At 32.7% G+C, this 23,013-nt stretch overlaps 2 protein-coding genes across 2 annotated transcripts; one reads left to right on the top strand and one right to left on the bottom strand.

Annotated features, from left to right (window-relative positions):
• The first annotated feature begins 386 nt into the window (after positions 1–386).
• Positions 387–962, top strand: LOC133825722 (uncharacterized). Its single transcript, XM_062258629.1, has one exon. The coding sequence runs from the start codon at positions 387–389 to the stop codon at positions 960–962; it is 576 nt and encodes a 191-aa protein (XP_062114613.1).
• A 20,252-nt stretch (positions 963–21,214) lies between these two features.
• On the bottom strand, positions 21,215–22,018 carry LOC133825721 (uncharacterized). Its single transcript, XM_062258628.1, has one exon. The coding sequence runs from the start codon at positions 22,016–22,018 to the stop codon at positions 21,215–21,217; it is 804 nt and encodes a 267-aa protein (XP_062114612.1).
• Positions 22,019–23,013: the final 995 nt, after the last annotated feature.

Here is a 23,013-nt window from a genome sequence, read left to right as displayed (position 1 = left end):
ATCCCGTAGTGACTTTTAAGTTAATTTGCTCTCTAGGACCGTCTCGGCACGTGCATCACAATAATAACACCACACTCACGTGGTACTAATCACAGAATACAATTATCACATATATGCCCTCAGCGGGCTAAAATTACCAATTTACCCCTATCATGCAAACGGGGTCCACATGCATATTTATTTCACCTATCATGCATACTAACCACGTAGTCATGCATCTCGAATGTTCAATTAGTCATATAACATGCTTTAAATCATAATCATGCATTTAACTCATAAAATCGCACATAAATCCCAACATGCCCTCCTGGCACACTAATCAAGGCCCTTAAGCCTTATTAGCGATTTTGGGTCGTTACAACCCTATCATTGAGTTGTTGGAGGCTATGCAAGCAAAAGTCTCTGAGTGGTTCAACAATCGCCGCAATATTGTGGCATCTATCAATACAAAGTGTACACCTTTAACTCCAAAGGCAGAGAATATTATTCGAAAAAGATTCAAGAAAGCATCGGAAATGAATGTGAAACAACTTAACCGATTTGAGTATGAGGTTACAGGTAAAGAAAATGATGCCATAATTGATTTAGGTCAAAGACAATGCTCATGTCGTGTCTTTGACCTTGATCAACTTCCATGTGTGCATGCATTAGCATCATATGAGCAAGCTGGAATAGAAGTGTATGATTTGTGCTCTAATTATTATAAGTTGGAAACTTGGGCGTTGGCTTATGTTGATACCATTTATCCAGTCCCTCAACAAGAAGATTGTGATATCAATGAAGTTGAAGTATTGCCGAAGGTATTGCCTCCAAATGTCTCAGTCAAGCGTGGTAGAGCAAAATTGAAAAGAATCCCATCAGTTGGTGAGGGAAAAAAATGGATAAAAAGGTGTGGTTTATGCGGGCTGCCTGGTCACTCCAAAAAAACATGCCCCTTACGATCCACAACTTCTAAATTGTAATTGTTGATGCATATGCTTGTTTTAAATTACTATGGTTAATTTATATCATTGAATTTGAATTAATTTAACTTTTCTTGTGTTTACTTGAGATGAACCTCGACTTCCATGAGTAGAGCTCGACCATGGATGGTCGAGCTTTGCAAAGATTGATAAATATTCCAGTATAGAATGCCTGACATGAGTAGAGCTCGACCATCAATGGTCGAACTTTATAAAGATAGATAAATATTCTAACATAGAGCTCAACTGACGTGAGTAGAGCTCGACCATGGATGGTCAACCTTTGTAAAGATAGATAAATATTCCAGCATAGAGCTCAACTGACGTGAGTAGAGCTCGACCATGGATGGTCGAGCTTTGTAAAGATAGATAAATATTCCAGCATAGAGCTTGACTGACATGAGTAGAGCTCAACTGTCAACAGTCGAGATATAGAAAAACTAATAATAATTTCATCATAAAGCTCAACTGTCGTGAGTAGAGCTCGACTATGTCAATATGTTTAATAAGAATAATTGAATATTAATAAATGTGACATTTAGTCTAGGAAAATTATGAAAATACAAATATTTTTATACAATAAATTTTTTAAGTATATTGATAATTTTATTTATTAATAAAAAAATGTCATTAACACTATTGCATTTATTAGATGATGTACTTTATCTATAATAAATAGGAGACGTGTCAATATGTTTAACAAGAATAATTGAATATTAATAAATGTGACATTTAGTCTAGGAAAATTATGAAAATACAAATATTTTATACAAGAAATTTTTTAAGTATATTGATAATTTTATTTATTAGTAAAAAAAAATGGCATTAACACTATTGCATTTATTAGATGATGTACTTTATCTATAATAAATAGGAGACGTGTCAATATGTTTAACAAGAATAATTGAATATTAATAAATGTGACATTTAGTCTAGGAAAATTATGAAAATACAAATATTTTTATACAAGAAATTGATAAATGTGACATTTAGTCTAGGAAAATTATGAAAATACAAATATTTTTATACAATAAATTAATAAATGTGATATTTAGTCTAGGAAAACTATGAAAATACAAATATTTTTATAGAAAATTTTTTATAAGTATATTGATAAATTTATTTATTAGTAAAAAAAATGGCATTAACATTATTGCATTTATTAGATGCGGTACTTTATCTATAATAAATAGGAGACGTGTCAATATGTTTAATAAGAATAATCGAATATTAATAAATGTGACATTTAGTCTAGGAAAATTATGAAAATACAAATATTTTATACAAGAAATTTTTTAAGTATATTGATAATTTTATTTATTAATAAAAAAATGTCATTAACACTATTGCATTTATTAGATGATGTACTTTATCTATAATAAATAGGAGACGTGTCAATATGTTTAACAAGAATAATTGAATATTAATAAATGTGACATTTAGTCTAGGAAAATTATGAAAATACAAATATTTTTATACAAGAAATTTTATAAGTATATTGATAATTTTATTTATTAGTAAAAAAAATGACATTAACATTATTGCATTTATTAGATGCGGTACTTTATCTATAATAAATAGGAGACGTGTCAATATGTTTAATAAGAATAATCGAATATTAATAAATATGACATTTAGTCTAGGAAAATTATGAAAATACAAATATTTTATACAAGAAATTTTTTAAGTATATTGATAATTTTATTTATTAGTAAAAAAATGTCATTAACACTATTGCATTTATTAGATGATGTACTTTATCTATAAATAGGAGACGTGTCAATATGTTTAATAAGAATAATCGAATATTAATAAATGTGACATTTAGTCTAGGAAAATTATGAAAATACAAATATTTGTATACAAGAAATTGATAAATGTGACATTTATTCTATGAAAATTATGAAAATACAAATATTTTTATACAAGAAATTTTTTAAGTATATTGATAATTTTATTTATTAGTAAAAAAAGTGGCATTAACATTTGTATAGAGCTCGACTGTTTTGAGTAGAGCTCGACTGTACGTGGTTGAGATTTTTAGAACCTTTACAAAATGGCTCGACTGATATGAGTAGAGTTCAATTGTACATGGTTGAGACTTTTAGAACCTTTACAAAATGGCTCGACTGATATGAGTAGAGCTCGACTGTACATAGTTGAGATTTTTAGAACCTATACAAAACGGCTCGACTGATATGAGTAGAGCTCGACTGTACATGGTTGAGATTTTTAGAACCTTTACAAAATGACTCGACTGATATGAGTAGAGCTCGACTGTACATGGTTGAGATTTTTAGAACCTTTACAAAATGGCTCGACTGATATGAGTAGAGCTCGACTGTACATGGTCGAGTTTTGTAGAACCTTTACAAAATGACTCAACTGACATGAGTAGAGCTCAATTATACCTTGTTGAGTTTTATTACAAATATTTACAATATGATTGAACTGACATGAGTAGAACTCGACTATATATGGTCGAGATTTATCAAAATTATAATTTTGTTTACTACAGAGCTCGACTGACATGAGTAGAGCTCGACTATATCTAGTTGAGATTTCCAATACTAAATAAGCTTCAAATTTAGAGCTCAACTGACATTAGTATATGGTTGACAAATCTAGATAAATTCATGATGATCTTCAACTACGTATAAAGTTTTTAAAACATTGTCATTCTTGAAACTATCCAAACATTTTAAAATATACAAATTACTAAAGATCCCAATCTTGACAAAAAATATCTACTGCCATCTTCATTCTGTAGAATGGTATCATGCCATCTGAAAGACGATCAAAAGTACAACCATCCATGTCAAACCCAATGAACTTAATTGTATACACTGCACAATCTCCCCTGTTATAAGAAAAGTTTAAAATCAATAATAGACTTAAGATTGCAATAAATATAGACTAAGTAAGCATGTATATATAGACTTAGATAAATACACTTACCTTGAATTTTGTGGAACACTAAGTAAGCGTGTATATGCCCATGGTTTGTGAAGACATTGTGCTATGTACTCAAATTGTGAAGATACACGAAGCAAAGTCGAAATCATCGTTTGGAGTGGCAACATCAAAGCATCCATTTCTTTTGATGAGGTCGCTCCAATACTGCAGTCATAAACAATCAACTCTAATGCTTGTAAGTCTACTTTAACTGCAACCCAATGATGGTCCCTTATGTTTAAAGGCATATACAACTTTTTTGAGACTTTCCATTTCTTGCCCCAAAAATGCGGATGATTCCCTGAAATATATTGACTTATTTCATCATCAATAATGTTAGGGTTAGAGTTGAAGTTGATGGTCACCAATTGAGTAAATTTTCCATCCAAAATGATTGCATCTTGTGGAATCACATCTTGATACTCATGTTGTCGCTTTCTAATGCCAAACAAAGCATCATCAATGTGCTGTAAAAAATAATAATAACATTATACACGTGGAAACAAAATTAAGTCTTAGATATAAGGGATCATAAAAACATATGTCATACCTCACTAAATAGCCATTCATGGTCTTTAATAATCCGCTGGAAATAGTCTATAGTTCGTAAACCAAGCCCACAATCAATACTCTTTTGACTTCTTAAATGTTCATCAAACATCTTTTGTTTTTCAGGATTAATCTCCCTTGAAGGATCAAACTGGATATGATCTTCTCGTCGCAATCTAATCCGACGAAAAGGGTCAGTGTATGGTGATTTCATGTAGTGTGAACGCTTTAGTGGCCTCTTTGGAGGGTGTTCTTCAACTTGGGGAAGGTGCTCTTCAGGAGGTTGCTCTTTATCAAGAGGAGGTTGGTCATCAACCTGAGGAAGCTGCTCTTCAACATGAGGAAATTGTTCATGGTATGTTCTCATATAATCATCACTAGTACAGTTGCCACCATGACCATCATCACATTGGGGCATTGATACGATATTTTGTTGTTGAAGTAAGGAAATTATCTTTGAAGGCAACAATGCAATTTCTGATCTTATCAATGCACATTGTTGATCTATGTAAGCCTTGAGAGCAAACCAGTCAACTTTGTCACTTTGAATCTCTTCTAGTCCAACTTTTGTAGCTTGACCAGCGGCGTGGCCTTCATTTGTAACACCAACATTGTCACAAGTCTCATGCCTATCAGTGTCATCTCTCGTGGCTTCATTCATAGATTGGACATGATTTATGTTACCAACTTCAGTAGCTTGGCCTTCAATTGTAACACCAACATTGTCACAAGTCGCATGCCCATCAGTATCATCGGCCCAATTAATTGTACCTCCAAACTCTAACATAGCAGTCAATATATCAATCATGCGATTTGACTTTGGTTCAGGGATACGGATGAGTCCTTGCATGTGTGGCATTCTCTTCTCTTGTTCAGTAGGTGAAAGGATACTTTTTATATCCTGAATACAAAAAACATTAATATATATATATTTATATATGTATATTAAAAGGAAGATTAAATAACAAAAAATAAATTAGATGCTAACCTTGGAATCACCTAGAGCTTCTAGTACATCACTATAAGAGGGAGGTCGCTTATGCTTCCAAGTAGTCCTCCATCGACAAATTCTCGGCATTGATTCGTCAATATCATCTCGAAACTCTACATACTTTCTTGCCACTGCCGGCACACATTCATACACTAATGTCTACACATGCATTTAAGAAAAATTGTAAGGATTTCTAAAATAATGGATGTTCTTCAACTTTACTTAGGGCAATTTTCTTACCGCTAATGGAAGAACAAAGCCTGAACAGCTGAATGACGACATCGTCTTTGCTTTCTCATGCACTGATTTTGCTTTTCCTTTCAGTCCCTTCCGAAGTTGCTTTAATGCATACTCATAAGAATGAGTCCCCCAAGGGTATTGGTTGAACATGTCCAAATTATCAACCAATCCCAATAATAATGAGTCGATGTTAGAAGAACTTTTGTTCCTATGCATTAAGGCCGCAGAGACAAACAAGAGAGATGTCATCTTTAATATTTCCTTGTTACTTACATTTACATTCCTTCGAACTCTATTATTTTGGTTTTGGTTGGACATTTGTGTAAATTTGGCCTTCACGTCGTCAATGGTAACTATTTCTTTCCCACGAAAGTGTCTATCTTTAAATGCATTTGACTCAGCTTGAGTTTCCCAACCTTCTGGATATTCTGAGCATTTTAGCCCAGATATTAATGCATACTCCATCAATGAGAATCGGATGGGTACCCCATTAACACAACAAACCACATCTCTGAATCTCTATCACAGTCTGCTTCCCGAATGAGTAATAACCACATCACTTGACTTGAATGTTCATAGTTCTTAAAAAGATCAAGAAAGTGGCCAAACGGAGATTCCTTGAACAATTGTAAGTTGGTCGGGTCATTCTTTAGTACATCATTGATAAGTTTTGTGACCTTATCTATCTGACTTTTTACACTTATCTTGCACTCAAAGTGTTCATTCTCCTCTAATATAGGCTTCAATCGAGGAATCTTTTCAATCTGCAATAAATTAAATATCATATTTCTCAATATTAAATAACATAAAAACTTAAATATTTTACAAAACAAAACTTACTGGAAGTGTTTTCTGTTGTGGCATAGAGGAGGACTCTGATTGTTCATCAACATGTGATTCTAATTGTTCTTCAGAACATGTCACTGACTCTTCTTCAATATATACCTATTAATTAAATATAAGAAAAATATAACTTTTTAATCAATAGAGTAAAAAACACGTTAGTCGAGCTCTACTCACTCTAGTTGAGCTTTACACTTAAATTTCATTTAGATTTTGGAAATCTCGACCATGTTTGGTAGAGCTCTACTAAAGGCTGGAAATCTTGACTATGTATGGTCGAGCTCTGCTCACACCAGTCAAGCTCTATACTACAACTTCAATTAGACTTTGGAAATCTCTACTATGCATGATCAAGCTCTACTCACATCAGCCGAGCTTTACTCACTCCAGTTGAGCTCTACTCACAATAGTCAAGCTCTATGGTACAATTTCAATTAGGCTTTGGAAATCTTGACTATGTATTGTGTTGCTTGACTCACACCAGTTGAGCTCCATACTACAATTTCAATTAGAATTTGGAAATCTCCACTTTGGTCGAGCTCTACTCACACTTGTCGGGTTCTATGCTACAATTTTAATTAGACTTTGGAAATCTCAACTATGTATGGTCGAGCTCTACTCACCAGTCGAGCTCTATGCTATCAATTAGACTTTGGAAATCTCAAGTCATGCTAATCGAGCCCTAAACTGAAAGTTCATTGCGTTTTTAAAAATCTCAACCATAACCACTTGAGCTATACTCGTTCTAGTTGAGTTCTACATTTTAAACCAATATTTTTCAAATCATGCATTTAGTGCTCTAAATTTATAGCCAATTGATTTCAATTAAATATATTATCTATTCTAAAAAAAAAGTACAAGAATAGAAAAAATGTATTTAACTTCATTTACCTCATTATCTAATTGAGCCGTTGTTGTGTCTGCGGGAGGTGTTGGTGGCACACTAACATCCAACGATTTTGAGCACGACGACTCCGGACTAGATTCGTGAATAATCAACCGTTGTTGAATCGGTTGTTGTGGATCTCTAATGCTTGGTACTTTTGTTCGTGCCATGGAATCTAGGAAATAAAGTGTATAAGAGTTGAGCTTGGGTGATTGGACAATTGATCCACCTAAAAATGCTAATAGAAAGCAAATTTATATAAAAATATCATTATTCGAACATCATAATAAGATATATTTAAATATATGGGTCTAAGAAAATTGACTTAAAGTGATTATGTACCGTGATTGAAATCTTCAACAAAAACAAGGTTGTTAATATATCAATTATCAAACTAAGCTAAAATGTACACTCTACATCACATATCCAATATGTTTTTTTTTTAAAAAAAAAAAAGATAATGAAGTAGTACAATTAATCAATGCAATGTAAGTATTCATTTTAAATATCAAACCATAAGCAACAACACATATTGTATATTAGTTGAAAATCTCAATCTAATTTAATAAAGTTAGTTCATTGAGACATTTTCACAAATATATGATTTGCATTATTATTAAGATTGTTAAATAAAAAAAATTAATAAACAAAATAAATATTATAGCAAAGTGTAATAGATTACACAAAAGTTTAATACAAAAAAAATGGGTACTCATTGTCATTTTAATTCAAGAAATCAACTCATTTATATGTATATATATATATTTATATTTATATAAAAGCTGAAAGAAAACATGATAAAAAAAAACAAAAACAAAAAAATGAGAAATGTACCTTGGTGTGGCAGTGAGAGTGAATATACTTTTGTTGTTTTCCTTCTTTTCAATTCTTTGATAATTATACTGTGATGTCAATATTATATTATTAATATTGTAGTGAAGGAATAGAAGAAAAAGAGAATGGGAAAGTGGGAAAATGGGGCCTGCAAAACGAGAGAAGATAATATTTATATATAGGGATTTCAGTTAAAAAGTTATTTTAGTAATTGTCTTCTTAAAATTGTAAAAAAAAAATTAAAAAAAGAAATAAATATTACTCATATATAACCAGGTTATATTGTTAAAACCGGGTAATCATAAGGTTATATAACTCAATAACCCCCAAATAAGATTGGCAAATGTACCTGAAACTCAAAAGAGGCCCAAAGTACAAGTTAATGGAGCTAGAAACCAGCCCATCTTCACCCAGTGATATAACAAAGAAATGGCTAACAGGCAAATTAGCCTCCAAATCAGACATTATTTAGATAAATGTTTCTCTTTAAAAAATAATCAATAAATGGCCCATTCCAACAAATTAATACAGTGAAATTTCATATGTGTCATTCCCTCTTTATCGAAAAAAACAGAGGAAAGTAGATTGAGATTCAATTGTCGGCGACCACAAAAGTAAACAGTCTACTTCTCCCTCTCCTTCTCGTTGTTTTTTATTTTTTGCTGAGAAATTTTTTGGTAATATCACTCTCATTCACGTTGTTTTGAAATATGATAGAAATGATACAGTAGGGGTAATTTAGTAAATTAATGATCTAAAAGGCCATTTTTCTACAATTTTTAAAATAGAGACATTGGGCTTCAAATGCACTTAATTTGGGCCATTTGTTATAAATTCTCCACAAAGAAACTCAAAAGAGGCCCAAAGTACAATTTTTTCGATTTTGATACTTTGTTTAGGTTGCTTGTTGTGATCGAAACGTCAAATTCTATGTGATCTGAGAATTTTGTGAGATGTGTGTTTGGAGGAGTGGAGAGCGAAGAGCGAGTAGTGTCATTGTGATCGTTCACAGTTTGCCATTGGATCATTGATGAAGCAGCTCAGACGATGCCAAAGGATCCTCATCCTTTCTCTGCTTTTCCTCTCTGTTTTAGCTCCCTTAGTTTTCGTCTCCCAGAGGCTCAAGAATCTCCCTTCCGTTGGTATTGATTTTTTGTTTTGTTTTTTTATATATGTATATATTTATATTCACGATTGAATATTCTTCTATGGCATGTATTTCTATCTTTTATATAGATATTCATATTTATGTATTGATTTGTGCATTTGATAACTTGCTTTGCAGGACGGAAATAGTTTATTGAAGATTTAGCGATATCGTATGAATCTTAATCTCTTAATCTCAGTTTTTGTCTTCAATAATATGATATTGCTCTATTCGATTGCTCATCGAAATGAGAGAGAAATAGAAAAATGGATTTCAAATTCCTGAATTGATGATATTTTAGTGCAAGCAAATTTTAAGTCCCTGTTTAAACTCATAGGAATTTCGTTTTGTTGCTTATTGGTATAAACTATTATGAAATGAAGGTTTTCAACCCTGTTATTTAGTTTTTCTTTCATTACATTCCAGCTGCTTAATACAGTGTTAGTATTGTAATTTCGTAGTAGATGCCTGTTTTTTGTTTTTCTTTTTGGTGAAGTTGAACTAGAAGATGGGTTTATTATTTTTTTCTTTGGTGCATGAATATAGAAGAGATGATTTGAGACTGAAAGCTATTCAACAGGTAGAATTAAAATTCATTAGTTTGAACTGGATGTGATTCAAATCTTTCTCTTTTATTTTTTTTTTTAACTGTTTTGAATTTGGTATACTTTTTTGTCACAGGAAGGTGGCGAAGGCTTGAAAGAGCCACTCCTAGTTGTTTATAAGGATAAGGATCAGAATTCTACAGCTAGTTATAGTTCATTCGAAGATATTTGTGATTTGGAGAGGTCTGTAATCGTTGGGGACACGAAAAATGTTGTGGATAATGAAAACGGTTGGTACTCAGTCTGATGGTATTATTTCTTTGTATGGGACTTTTATCTTTGTCATTTTTTTTACTATCGGTCTGCTGCATTCATATAGCAGAAACGGATAATGAGAAAGAAGAAAGAGATGAACAAGTTCATCAGAGAGGGATATCGAACGTGTTTCAAGAAAAGGTTTGCATTTAAGAAAATTCAACGTGAAACAGACTTATTTAGCTTATGTGAAACAGTTTTGACATGGTTGATCCTGGTGCATGCTGTGGTTTGCTGGATGTGCTGGTGGTGGTCGGAGGCGAGGAAGAAGGGTGGCGCTTGGGCTGAATGCGATTTGTGGTGCTTGGAGCTACGCAAAACGACAGGGATGGCTGGGTTTGCGACAGCGTTTTGCGCGCAGAGGATGGGTGTTTTTGGTGGTGGTCGGAGACGAGGGAGGAGGTTGGTTTGTGGTCAGATCTATTTTTTTTTTTCTGTCTTCAGATCTGTGGTAATTGGTTACCTTCACGTTCTTTGTTTGTATATTTTAGGAAGTAACTGGCTACCTTCACATTCTGATGTGTGTGTATATTTCTGGGTTCTATATGGTAACTGGTTACCTAGGTTACTAAATCATATTTACTCTTCTTTTTTTTTATCCTTCAAATGCGATGTTTCTTTTCATTTGTAATATGAGTGACTCGTCACCCCTCTTATGGTAACTAGTTACCCCTCTTATAGCAGTAAGTTACTAATCTCACTGTAACTGGTTACCCCTCCTGATACATGTTATTTAACCTCTAAAATTATTTCTTACATAAATGTGAAAAATCAAACAAGTAACTGGTTACCCCTCTGGATAAATGTTATTTAAGCTAGCTGTAACATAACTTTGAAAAATCAATTAAGTAACTGGTTACCTTACCCAAGTTTTGAAAAAAAAAACGTACAACCTAAAAAAAAGGAAAAAAATGCTTACAATAAATAAAAAAATAATAATAAACACAATTCATATTAAAAAAAAAATTTGCAAAACAACCACGGAAAAATTTAATATAAAAATAGTTATATAAAATTAATATAAAAAAAAAGCAAATAAGCTAAAAAAAATAATCAAATTACAACCATACCCTTCCAAATTAATAAAACTTGATTAATAGTGAAAATATGGCATAAACAAACTTTTATTCAAAAATATGGGAAACTAAACCTATAAAGTGAAATTTAAAAAAAAAAAAAAACCATAGAATAACTTTTCTTGAAAAAAAAGCAAGATTTTTGCACAATTTATTAAAAATCCCATATAACATGTAATTTTCACTCAAATTATAGTAATGATACTAAGTTGATTACATCGTGAATAATCTTCCCATATTGCTGAAATCTTTGTTCGGACCAAACAGTAATATTGGAGGCCTAAATAAGATTAGCAAATGTGCCAGAAACTCAAAAGAGGCCCAAACTACAAGGTAATGGAGCTAGAAACCAGCCCAGCTTCACCCAGTGATATCACAAAGAAACACATTTTTTTTCTTTTAAGAAAAAGAAATAATGAATCTTTTTCTTTGGATTATATGTTGTTAAGTAGAAATTATGATATTAAAGTATTCTCAGGTCTAAAGGTCAAAAGGTCAAAAGATAGGAATTCTAAAAAATCTACAGAATCAAGAGCTTTTCCTCTTTTGATTTTTGATTTTATTGGAAACGTATGCCAATTTGAAATTTATAAACTGAAAAACAACAGCTATAAAATAAAATTATAAAACTGAGATTTTCTTATGGACAAGGTTTTCTTTTCTTAAGGCTGCAAGAATTAGTAGTCCTCAAAGAGTTTATAGTTGCTTCAATGGGAAGATTGTTTTTAAAGATTCTAATTTTGTTCAACAAAAACAAAAAATGATAAGAATATCTTTTAGAAAGAGTAGTGATGAAATCTCTCTTCTTCTTTTTTTCTTTTCCTTTTAAAGCTATGCAAATTAGGGCAAGGACAAAGAGACATTATATATATTGTAAAAAATGGAGTGAGTTTAGTTAAAGTTCAAAAATATAAAAAGTGAAAATCAAGTTGTATGAACAAAAAGTAATAATTGTGCATGGCATAAGTATTTTGAGTTGACAAAATGAGCGCATGAATGGATAAACAACTTTTGTATGTAATAATAATATTGTTACTATTTCGAATTCATGATGAGTATTAGATCAAGATATCATCCTATGACACTCTTTTAGGTTACGTTATCATCGAGGGTAAGTGTGTAATGTAATTACGTAATACATCAAATTATTATTTCTGATCATTTTGGTTTCTTTCCTAGTTACCGATAATATTGAATCACCTGATCACAAGTGATTCTTTTTCAGCTCTCTTATTTTTTTTGGATCTCAAGTGTCGTTTTGCAGTATGCGGATCCCGTACGGCTTAGCTCACTATTTGGATCTCAAGTGTCTTTTTGCACTATATACGGATCTCGTGTGACTTGACTCACTCTTTGGATCGGTGTGGATTGAATGCCCGCAAAGGAATTGACTCATGATACCATGACAAGAATCATAAGGCTCTATCTAAAAATCAATTAGTGATTAGTGGAGTTACTCATGTTCTTATTAATGATACAGTATTCTTACACTTATTATACGTTGTACACCATACCCCAATAATTACCATTATTTACTCTCTATATCATATTTGAGATATTTTTGTGTGAAAAGAGTATGTAATTGATCGAGTTGATCGAATAAGTTGACAATAAAATTTGAATATGGAGTACAAAATGATATGTCGATTGTGGTGTTATAATATTTTTTTGTACTTAATAATAATGAAATAGTAGTGAGCTAAATCTTGAGATCAATCAGATCCTAATTACTGATTTTTTTTCTTGTCAGAGCAAATTCGATATGAGATAAAAACACTTCAAATTCTAAAATAAAAATCGTGGGAAATTCAATGAGTAAAAGTTACAAGAAAGATAAAAATGAGTGAGAATGGACGTGTTCATCATGTACATGTTGTAGAAGGAGAAGGAATTGTATGAAAAATTGGTTAATGATTATGAGAAATGATAGATACACAATATTGAAAGACAACAATATATAATAAAGTAATTTGAAATGATGAGATCCCACGTGAAAATATTAATGGTTAAAATTAATTGCACGTAACTGTACTTGGCTACTACCACTACTCATTAATTAATAAAACTTGTTATGAAGCACTAACATGTCATTTTCTGTTTTATTTAGAGAGTTCTTTCTAAATAAATAAAAAAGAAGAGAAATTTAGAGTGTTTAATATAACTTAATAGATTATAATAAACGAAATTGAATTTTAAGTTTAATAACATATAAAATATAGTACTGGTATAAATTATTAATGGTGTACAATATTTGTACACCACTTTGATGTAATTAGTAAATATAATTTATTACGGATTTTTCTATATTTTATTTTAAATATATGAGACTCTATATTAAATTTTCAATTATATTAAAAGGGTGTTGGGTATTATCATACGATACCCTAGTTATACTTTATAAAATATCATATCATGGTGTTTAACATGATATATTACCATTAATAAATGGCAAAAATAAATTATTAGGATTTTTTCCTTCCGAACTATTACCAATCCAAATCTTGATCTTGGATTTTTCAACTTGTTAAAAATTTCTCATGTATTCTTCACGTTACTAAAATGTGAGATTTTCGTCCAATTTTCGCTAACGGAATGGTGATGTAGCAATTTGGGCACCGATGTGGTATTGTCACGTCAATGTCTTGTTTATAATTTAAAGAATAAAAATGATTCTTACCCCCCGAACTATTACCATTACCATTACCAAATCGTTCCCCTTGAATTTTAAAATTTTAAAATTAAACAATATTTTGAATACTAAAAAAAAGGGAAAAAAACCATTAAACTAAAAATTAATTGAAATTAAAAAAAAAATGATTGTGACAAAAAAATTGGCTTAGGTGTTAGGTATGTGGCTGAGTGAGCTTGAAGTTGGCTAAATAGCGATATCATTGACAGACTGGGCTCATACGGGTTCCCCGACGACATCAGCTTTGGTATTGCCTATGTTGTCATTTTGCATCTCTCCATTTTCCTTCCCATCTTATTCCTTTTTTTCTCTCATTTGTAGACTTGGGTCCAATTCCTTCCCATCTCATATCTTTTTTCTCTCTCATTTTACATTTAAAAATATTGTTTAAATTTTAAAATTTTGAATTTGAATGACATGATTTGGTAGTGATAATAGTCGGGGATAAAATCTTATTTATTCTTAAAATTACACACGTGTCAATGTCATCAACCAGCAAAAAATTACGTCTGCATGTCGATAGTTATATTATTGGACAAAATTAAACGAAAGTTCCAACTTAAAATATTAAAAATAATTAGAGAAATTTTTTAACGAGAGTTAAATTTGGTTCAAAAATCCTAAATAGCATAAAATAAATGATAAGATGGTATATGCTTGGTCATTGGACCGATCCACCTAAGCTCAAGCTAAAAGGACAAACTGGGATGTGACATCATGCTACTCATACTCTGACGCCATTAATATTATTATGACCGTACAGTACTAAAATTCCTAAATGATTGGTTTATGGGTTTTTCGAAAAACAATTATATCCTTAATTAAAGGGTGAAATCCCAATACTATACCAAATTCCCATATTAAAATACTATAAATAATTCTCTCTTTCACACCATTCGGGATTTGTAAAAACAAAAGTAAAAGCACAAGAAAATATTCTCACGTTTACCCATAATTTTCTTTTTCTATTTTTTTCTCTCTTTTCGATTATATTTACTCATACTTATATAAAGAAAAAGTGAAAAATAGAATGAATTGAAATTCCGTCATGCATCAAATTAAAGTTAACTTTTTTTTTATTTGTTACATTAACATTAAATAAAGTAAAAATAAATAAATAAATGTGTCTATATTAATTATTGTTATGGGTTTCAACTTTCATGTACTATAAAAATACTAATTAAGGAAGAAAAAACAATAACAAAAATCAAGCGCATGGCTTGAAACTTTCACTTTTGGTTTGGTGAAAGTTATAATGAATAATGGTCCATATACCTAGCTAGGTATACAATTTTGATTAATGTAAGTCTTTCTCAATAGTGCTTTAATTATATATGTTCTTTTTCTTTTTCTTTTTTTCTCTTTGGTATATTATTTTTGAATAAATAATTAATGGGTATCTCCTTTTAGCTTAAATTCAAAACAGTAGATGACAAAAGATTGAAGAAGCAAAAATAAAAATAAAAATTCCGAGACAAGGGTCTACAAAATCAGAATCTATTATATATTTATATATCTATTAATGTATATATATATAATAATAATAATAATGAAAAGAAAAATGGGTGTAAAGGTCAAAAGCATGTTCACCTAAGCATGAAAGATGATGATGATTTTTTATGAGAGAAGACAAAACCCTAAGACACATATAACACATCACTCCTCATCATTCCCCACCAAATTGCCAATTATGCAACCACGTAGGTTTCACATGCTATGACTTTTTTCACTCCAGCACGTCCAGCTATTAATGTCTTAACCTTTTTTCATATGAGTATTTTTTTTTAAAACAAATGTTTAATATTTAAAATAATAGTCTATTTTGAACCGCGGGGTTGGACCGATACATACTTTTTGTGTTTTTTGGGTCGTGAATAGTTTTCGTCGTGATTTTTTTTATGACCGTTTATATTGTAGTTATTTAGAGCATCATGTAAATTTCCAGGAAATTCTGAATAATTTACCGTGCCGAAAATTTGGTTCAAACAGACTGTTTTTCACGCGCATACAAAAATAGTCTCGCGTACAACAACCTGTTTGAACTTAGTTTTCGGTACCGTAAATTATTCGAAATTTCCTAAAAATTTGCAAATACTCTAAATAACTACAATAAACACAGTTATGAAAAAAAATTATGCCGAAAACTGTTCACGAGCCGGAAACACATAGAATTATCTTATAAGCATAAAACTTGGGTATTCTTTCAAGCTCAAGTCCCTCAATGTATAACCATATGTAATAAATACTTATTTGATATTTTATATTTTATCGAAATGCAAACTTAGTATTATATATTTTCAATAATAATTATTTAGTATCTTGTAATTTGAATTCATACATATTTGGCATCCTCAACTCAAATTTGGTTAATAAAATTTAATTAATATAACCAAATTGCCCATATTATATAGATTTTAAGTTCAAATTTAATTACTTAAAATTAAAGATAATTTAGTTATATTGATCAAATTTGAGTTGAGAGAATTAAAAATATATGATTTTAAATTACAATATACAAAATCAGCATTGTTGATAAATATAATATTAAGTCTATATTTCGATAAAGTACATGTACCAAATAAATATATATCCTCATAAATAAATGAATGGGCTAATTATTATTCAAATAAACTTAATCAATTATTAAGGATTGGATTACTTGATAAACGACGAATTAGTGATAAAAATCACGATAATTACGCGTACACTCAAACTTCAAATATAACAAGTGGAATTATTAAAGAGAGAGAAGATCAGGTTAATGAATAAATAATGACACGTGGAAAAACCATGCATATAAATATAATTATAAATCATACACGAAACACAACTCGAAAAAAAAAAAGTAGGATATTCTCTCTTGTAGGGAAAAATAAATGCATTATTAGACCTTTTTTACTTAATGTAATTTATTTGGTTTACTTTTCTCATGTTACGAAATCTTATTAGTTTGTTTTTAGAATCTTATGTGTGCCCTCTACAAAAATTATTGTCTCTGAACTAGTCATAGATTTAGACATTAGCGTTCATTAAAATTAATGTGAACAGTAGTAGTAGCAGTAATATTTTATTTTTCATTTATTTTTATATTTTTATGTGTTAATGTTTGCTGCGTACGTACGTAAGTTACTTTAATAATATATCATATTTTAAAGAATATATTATTAAATGATATTTCTCTTAATAATTAATTATTGAAGAGCAAATGGCCTAATATAAGACATGTTGGTTTCCCCATCACGAGGACTAGGTGCTCCTAAAGCTTTCGGGGACTTTGGTTGTTTAATTAAAATAATGAATATGGTGTAGGGATGGCAATGGGTAGAGTGTGGCTGGTGTATGCCTATTCCACGACTTTATACTTAAAAAAAAACTTCTACTCATACTCTATATTTTTATCCTATTAATTTTTGCGATTTTTGCGAGTAGGATACGAGTATTACCCTATCAGATATGAGTGTTGTTATTTGGCATCTTAAGGTGTCCAACACCACATGATGTGACACTTTATAATTGATTAGCGATATCTTATAATACTTATTAAATTCAAATAAGTGAGACTGAAGGAAATTGATTCCGTGATGATTGCATTGAACGTCAAACAATATATGCAAGTTACAAGAGAGAATGAAGGCTACAGATCAGCCAATTAATTTGCTAAAACTATGATAACTGAAGATATATACAATAAAGAGCTAACTAATTTGCTAAAACTATGGTAACTAAAGATATATACAATAAAGATGGAATATATGCAAGATATATTCTAGCACACCCCCTCAGTCAAAGCGGGAGGTTCTCGTATGCTTAGACTGTCCCTGAAATCATTAAATAAAACGCGCGGAAGCCCTTTTGTAAAAATATCAGCAATTTGGTAACGGGATGGTACACGAAGCACACGCATGTCGCCACGAGCTACTTTCTCATAGACGAAGTGAATATCCATCTCAATGTGTTTAGTGCGTTGATGCTGAACAGGATTGCCGGATAAGTATATAGCACTCACATTGTCACAATAAACTAGAGTAGCCTTTTGAATGGGACAATGCAACTCTAGAAGCAAATTTCGGATCCAACACGAATCAGAAACAACATTAGCAACACCCCTGTACTCCGCCTCAGCACTACTACGGGAAAGAGTAGGTTGCCGTTTCGAAGACCAAGAAATCAAATTATCTCTGAGGAACACACAATAACCAGAGGTAGAACGACGGGTGTCGGGACAACCTCCCCAATCTGCATCTGTATAGGAGATAATACGATTAATATTGGAATTGTACAAGTGTAGACCAAAAGAAAGGGTACCCTGAAGATAGCGTATGATGCGCTTAAGAGCACTCATATGCTCATTAGTCGGAGCATGCATATGAAGGCAGATCTACTGCACGGCATAGGAAATGTCTCGCCGAGTGAATGTAAGATACTGAAGAGCACCTGCAAGACTACGATACTTAGTCGGATCATTATAAGGAGAATCGGTGGTGGCACTTAGTTTGGACTTAGTGTCAACAGGAGTAGGACATGGACTGCAGTTAGACATTCCGGCACGTTCAATAATTTTTGCAGCATACTGTGTCTGAGATAAGAAAAGACCACGGGCATGACGAGTGATGGCAATACCCAAAAAGAAACTCAGAGGACCCAGATCCTTCATAGAAAATTCAGAAGCCAAGAGAGTCATAATATACTTACGAAGACGATCAGAAGAAGCTGTAAGTATAATGTTGTCCACATATAACAGAAGATAAGCAATATCAGAACCATTCTTGTAGATGAATAAAGAGTGATCTGACTTACTGTGAGAAAACCCAATGGTAGCAGCAAAATCAGAAAATCTTTGGTACCAAGCTCGAGGAGCCTGTTTTAATCCGTACAAAGATTTCTTCAAAAGGCAAACATGATCTGGATACTTTTTGTTACGAAAACCCATGGGTTGATGCATATAAACTGTTTCATTGAGACGACCATGTAAGAAAGCATTCTTGACATCCATTTGATGAATGGGCTAAGATTTAGAAAGAAAAATGCTAAGAACCACTCTAATGGTGGCCGATTTAACCATGGGGCTAAACATGTCATCACAATCAACTCCCTGCCGCTGTGTTTTCCCATCACCTACAAGACGAGCTTTGTAACGCTCAAAAGAATCGTCAGATTTATGTTTATGACGAAAAATCTACATAGACCGAATAACATTCACATTAGGAGGCCTAGGCACTAATTCTCAAGTCTTATTTTCAATTAAAGCATTAAATTCATCCAACATTACATTCTTCCAATTTTGATCACGGAGCGCACTAATGGGATTTTTCAAGATAGGAGAAATATCTGTAGTGGTGGAGACATGAAGATTGGAGGAGTATTTTGGATTTGGTTTATAAATACCATTGACTGCACGAGTGGTCATGCGGTGCGACATGGGATGTGTGGGTCTAGGTGGACTATGAGTGACGGTTGAGGGAGATATCTGGGGTGCACGGTGAACTGGGCCGGCTGAGTCAGGAGAGTCCAAATTAGGTGTAGAGGTTGTAATGGGCTGAGATTTTGTGGAGTTTGTTGTTGAGGGATTAAATTCATTATTGAATGATAGAAATTATCACTCAACCAATCATAATCTGGAAGAGTTGTTTTGGGAATTTTAGAAAAGGGAAATTCATTTTCAACAAAACGTACATGGCGACAAATTATGATTTTACCAGTAGACATCTCATAGCATTTGGAGCCACGATGATTTGGAGCCGGGCCAAGATATGCACAAGGGGTAGATCATTCTTGCAACTTATGAATGGTAGTAGAAGGGAATAAAGGGAAACATAGACATCCAAATACACGCAAATCCGAATACGAAGGGTCACTTTGATATAGGATTTGGGCGGGGGATAAGTAATTTAATACTTTTGAGGGGAGAATATTTAGGAGATATGTGGCCATGGAGAGAGCATGATGCCAAAACGAGAGTGGCATAGATGCATGAGAAAGAATAGTGCGGATGATATTATTTATAGATTTTATGTGCCTTTCGGCCTTTCCGCTTTGAGGAGATGTATGAGGACAAGAAAGGCGATAAAGCAAGCCTTGTTGATTAAAGAACTGTTCAAGAGTGTCATTAACATATTCTGTCCCATTGTCACATTGAAAAGTTTTTATATTACGTTCAAATTGGGTCTTGACTAACGCATGGAAAGATAAAAATAATTGTTTAACCTGAGATTTTTTTGCAATAGGAAAAGTCCACAAAAATTTGCTATAGTCATCAAGAAAAAGAACATAATAACAATGCCTGGAAGAGCTGGCAACAGGGGAAGTCCAAAGATCACTATGAATAATATCAAATGGCAAGAAAGTGTATGACAAAGACTCATAAAAAGGAAGTTTAGCATGTTTCCCAAGAGGACAAGATGAGCAAAAAGTTTTACAAGCCTTATTACAATCAATAAACTTATTACTACAAAGAGTGTTGATAATAGCATCACCAGGATGACCTAAACGACTGTGCCAAAGATCATGAGACATAGTAGTAAAAGTTGAATGGTTAGATGAAGTGGTTTGTGAATTTGAGAAGAGTGGATATAAGTCCCCAATACTGTCACATCTCATTAGTCTGGTCCCCGTCTAGAAGTCATTGACAGAATAACCAAAAGGGTCAAAAGAAATAGAAACCATATTGTCAGTGGTAAATTTACGAACAGAGATCAGATTTTTAATGAGTTTGGGGGCATGTAACACATTTTGAAGGACAAAAGGAGGATGAGGTGGGGGTAAATTAGTGTTACCGTGACCAACAACTGGAATTAAATGACCACTACCAACAACAATGTTATGATTTTTATTGCTTGAATTGAAATAAGAAGAGAGAATACCTCTGTTCGCCGTTATGTGAGATGTTGCACCGGTATCCATGTAGTAGTTCCCATCGGGTTGAGAGAATGAAAGAGCATGCATAGAGACTTCAATGTCAGTCGGCGTGTAGCTAGCAATAGAGGGAGCCGAAGGAGGAGCCATGACGTTGAAAGCTTGAGGTTTGGGCCCAAGCACACCAGGCCCAGCAGAGGGCCTTTGGGCCGAGTAGTTTGGCCTTGGCTGCCAAGAATAGGCAGGGAATGGACATGGTGGAATCGTCCACCCTCCCCAACCAGGCTGCCATTGTGGCCACTGAGAGGACTGGCCACCACTGGTCCCACCTTACTGACCAGAGCCCTTCCCTTTCCCTTTATTTTTGTTGTTGCGCCCTTTATTATTGTTGTTGCGTTTGGAAACAGAGGAAGGGGAGTCAGATGATGCTGCCACCATTGCTGCGCCGGTGCGGGTCCCGGGGCCACCGGACTCGCGTGCTGTACGAGACTTAATTGTACGCGACTTAATTGTACGCTCCGCCATCTTCAACCTTGGGCGACAGCTTTCAAATGACGGTAACGGCTCTTGGTTTTGGATAAAATCCACGATACCAATAAAAGCTTCCTGCAGAGATCCGGTGAGCCGTAAAACCAACCTACTAGTCGACACCAGGGCATCGGCATCGGCAAGTCTGTCCGCAAGGGATTGAAGGTAATTGCAGTAAGTGTCAGTAGAATTGTAATCCTCGAAAACAGCATTTGTGAAGTCTTCTTCGAGATGGGTAGCCCGGGAAGCCTTATTGTCCTGGAATAAAGCTTCAAGACGTTTCCATGCCGCCTCGGCTGTGTCATCACGTTTGAGGATAGCATGTAGAAGGTAAGAGGAGATAGTGCCGTAAATCCATTGAAGAACAGCGACATCAAGGCGTTTCCACAAAGCAAGATCAGCGGACTTTGCCTTGTCATAAGCAACCTTGGCTATCTCCTCCGTTGGTGGAACCAAGTGATCATAGAGATCGTGAAACCTAGCGAGATTTGTGAATAGGGCAGCCCAAGAATGATACATACTCTTCTCATTATCCAACGTAACCGGGACAAGGGACTTCACGTTGGTGATGGTGAGGGCGGGGTGAAATTTATGGGAATCGGCCATAGAGATGATGATGAGATAGAAAGGTAGAAGAAGATGAGTGGCTGGGGTTCGATAGAGAAAGAGATCGAAACCGTGTCTGATACCATGAAGGAAATTGATTCCGTAATGATTGCATTGAACGTCAAACAATATATACAAGTTACAAGGGAGAAGGAAGGCTACAAATCAGCCAATTAATTTGCTAAAACTATGGTAACTAAAGATATATACAATAAAGAGCTAACTAATTTGCTAAAACTATGGTAACTGAAGATATATACAATAAAGATGGAATATATGCAATATATATTCTAGCAGAGGCTTAATATTGGATTACACAAATAACAGTATGTCACATCCTTATGGTGTTTGGCACCAATAGTGTCCCTTAGCAATTCTCATCGAATATATGATACCCACAAGTAACTTTATCCTACGATGTTTTATGTTTTTGCAAAGTATCATTTTGACTACCCATTACACCTTATTCATTTTGACTACTTATTACTAAATATGCATGATTTTAAAATACAAAATATTAAATTAGCATTGTGAACACAGAATACCAAATAATTACTTATCCTTAAAATTTTAAAAAAATTCAATTCAAATATAATTCTTAAAATCTAAGACACTGTTTTCAAAATCAAAATTTATATTTAAACACATAATTATCAAAGTTGTAAATTTAAATATCAAAATTGAAATCCATATACAATAACATAATTATAAAAGTCTTAAATCCAAACTAAAAGAAGTCATCTATGTAAATTTATATATATATATTTATATCAAGAGAATAGTCACTTCAGTTCATCAATGATTCTCTCTATTTATTCGATTATCCTTACACCACATTCAATTTCAACACTGCTAAAATCTCTATCATCCTAATAACACATAATAGTGCCTTATTTATCCTTAAATAGATCTAACAAATGACATACATCAGTTAATAAAAGTTATAATAAAAAAAATTATAAAGAAAAACTAAAAATTGAAGTAAGACATTTTTA

The sequence above is a fragment of the Humulus lupulus genome, chromosome 3 (genome assembly GCF_963169125.1).
Source record: "Humulus lupulus chromosome 3, drHumLupu1.1, whole genome shotgun sequence".
Classification (NCBI taxonomy): Eukaryota; Viridiplantae; Streptophyta; class Magnoliopsida; order Rosales; family Cannabaceae; genus Humulus; species Humulus lupulus.
Note: the sequence above shows the minus strand (reverse complement) of the source record. Positions and strands in the feature narration are given on the sequence as shown.

Bases quoted from the DNA above. Each gene is read 5' to 3' on its own strand.
- LOC133825722 (XM_062258629.1), top strand. From the start codon at position 387: ATGCAAGCAAAAGTCTCTGAGTGGTTCAACAATCGCCGCAATATTGTG.
- LOC133825721 (XM_062258628.1), bottom strand. From the start codon at position 22,018: ATGGCCGATTCCCATAAATTTCACCCCGCCCTCACCATCACCAACGTG.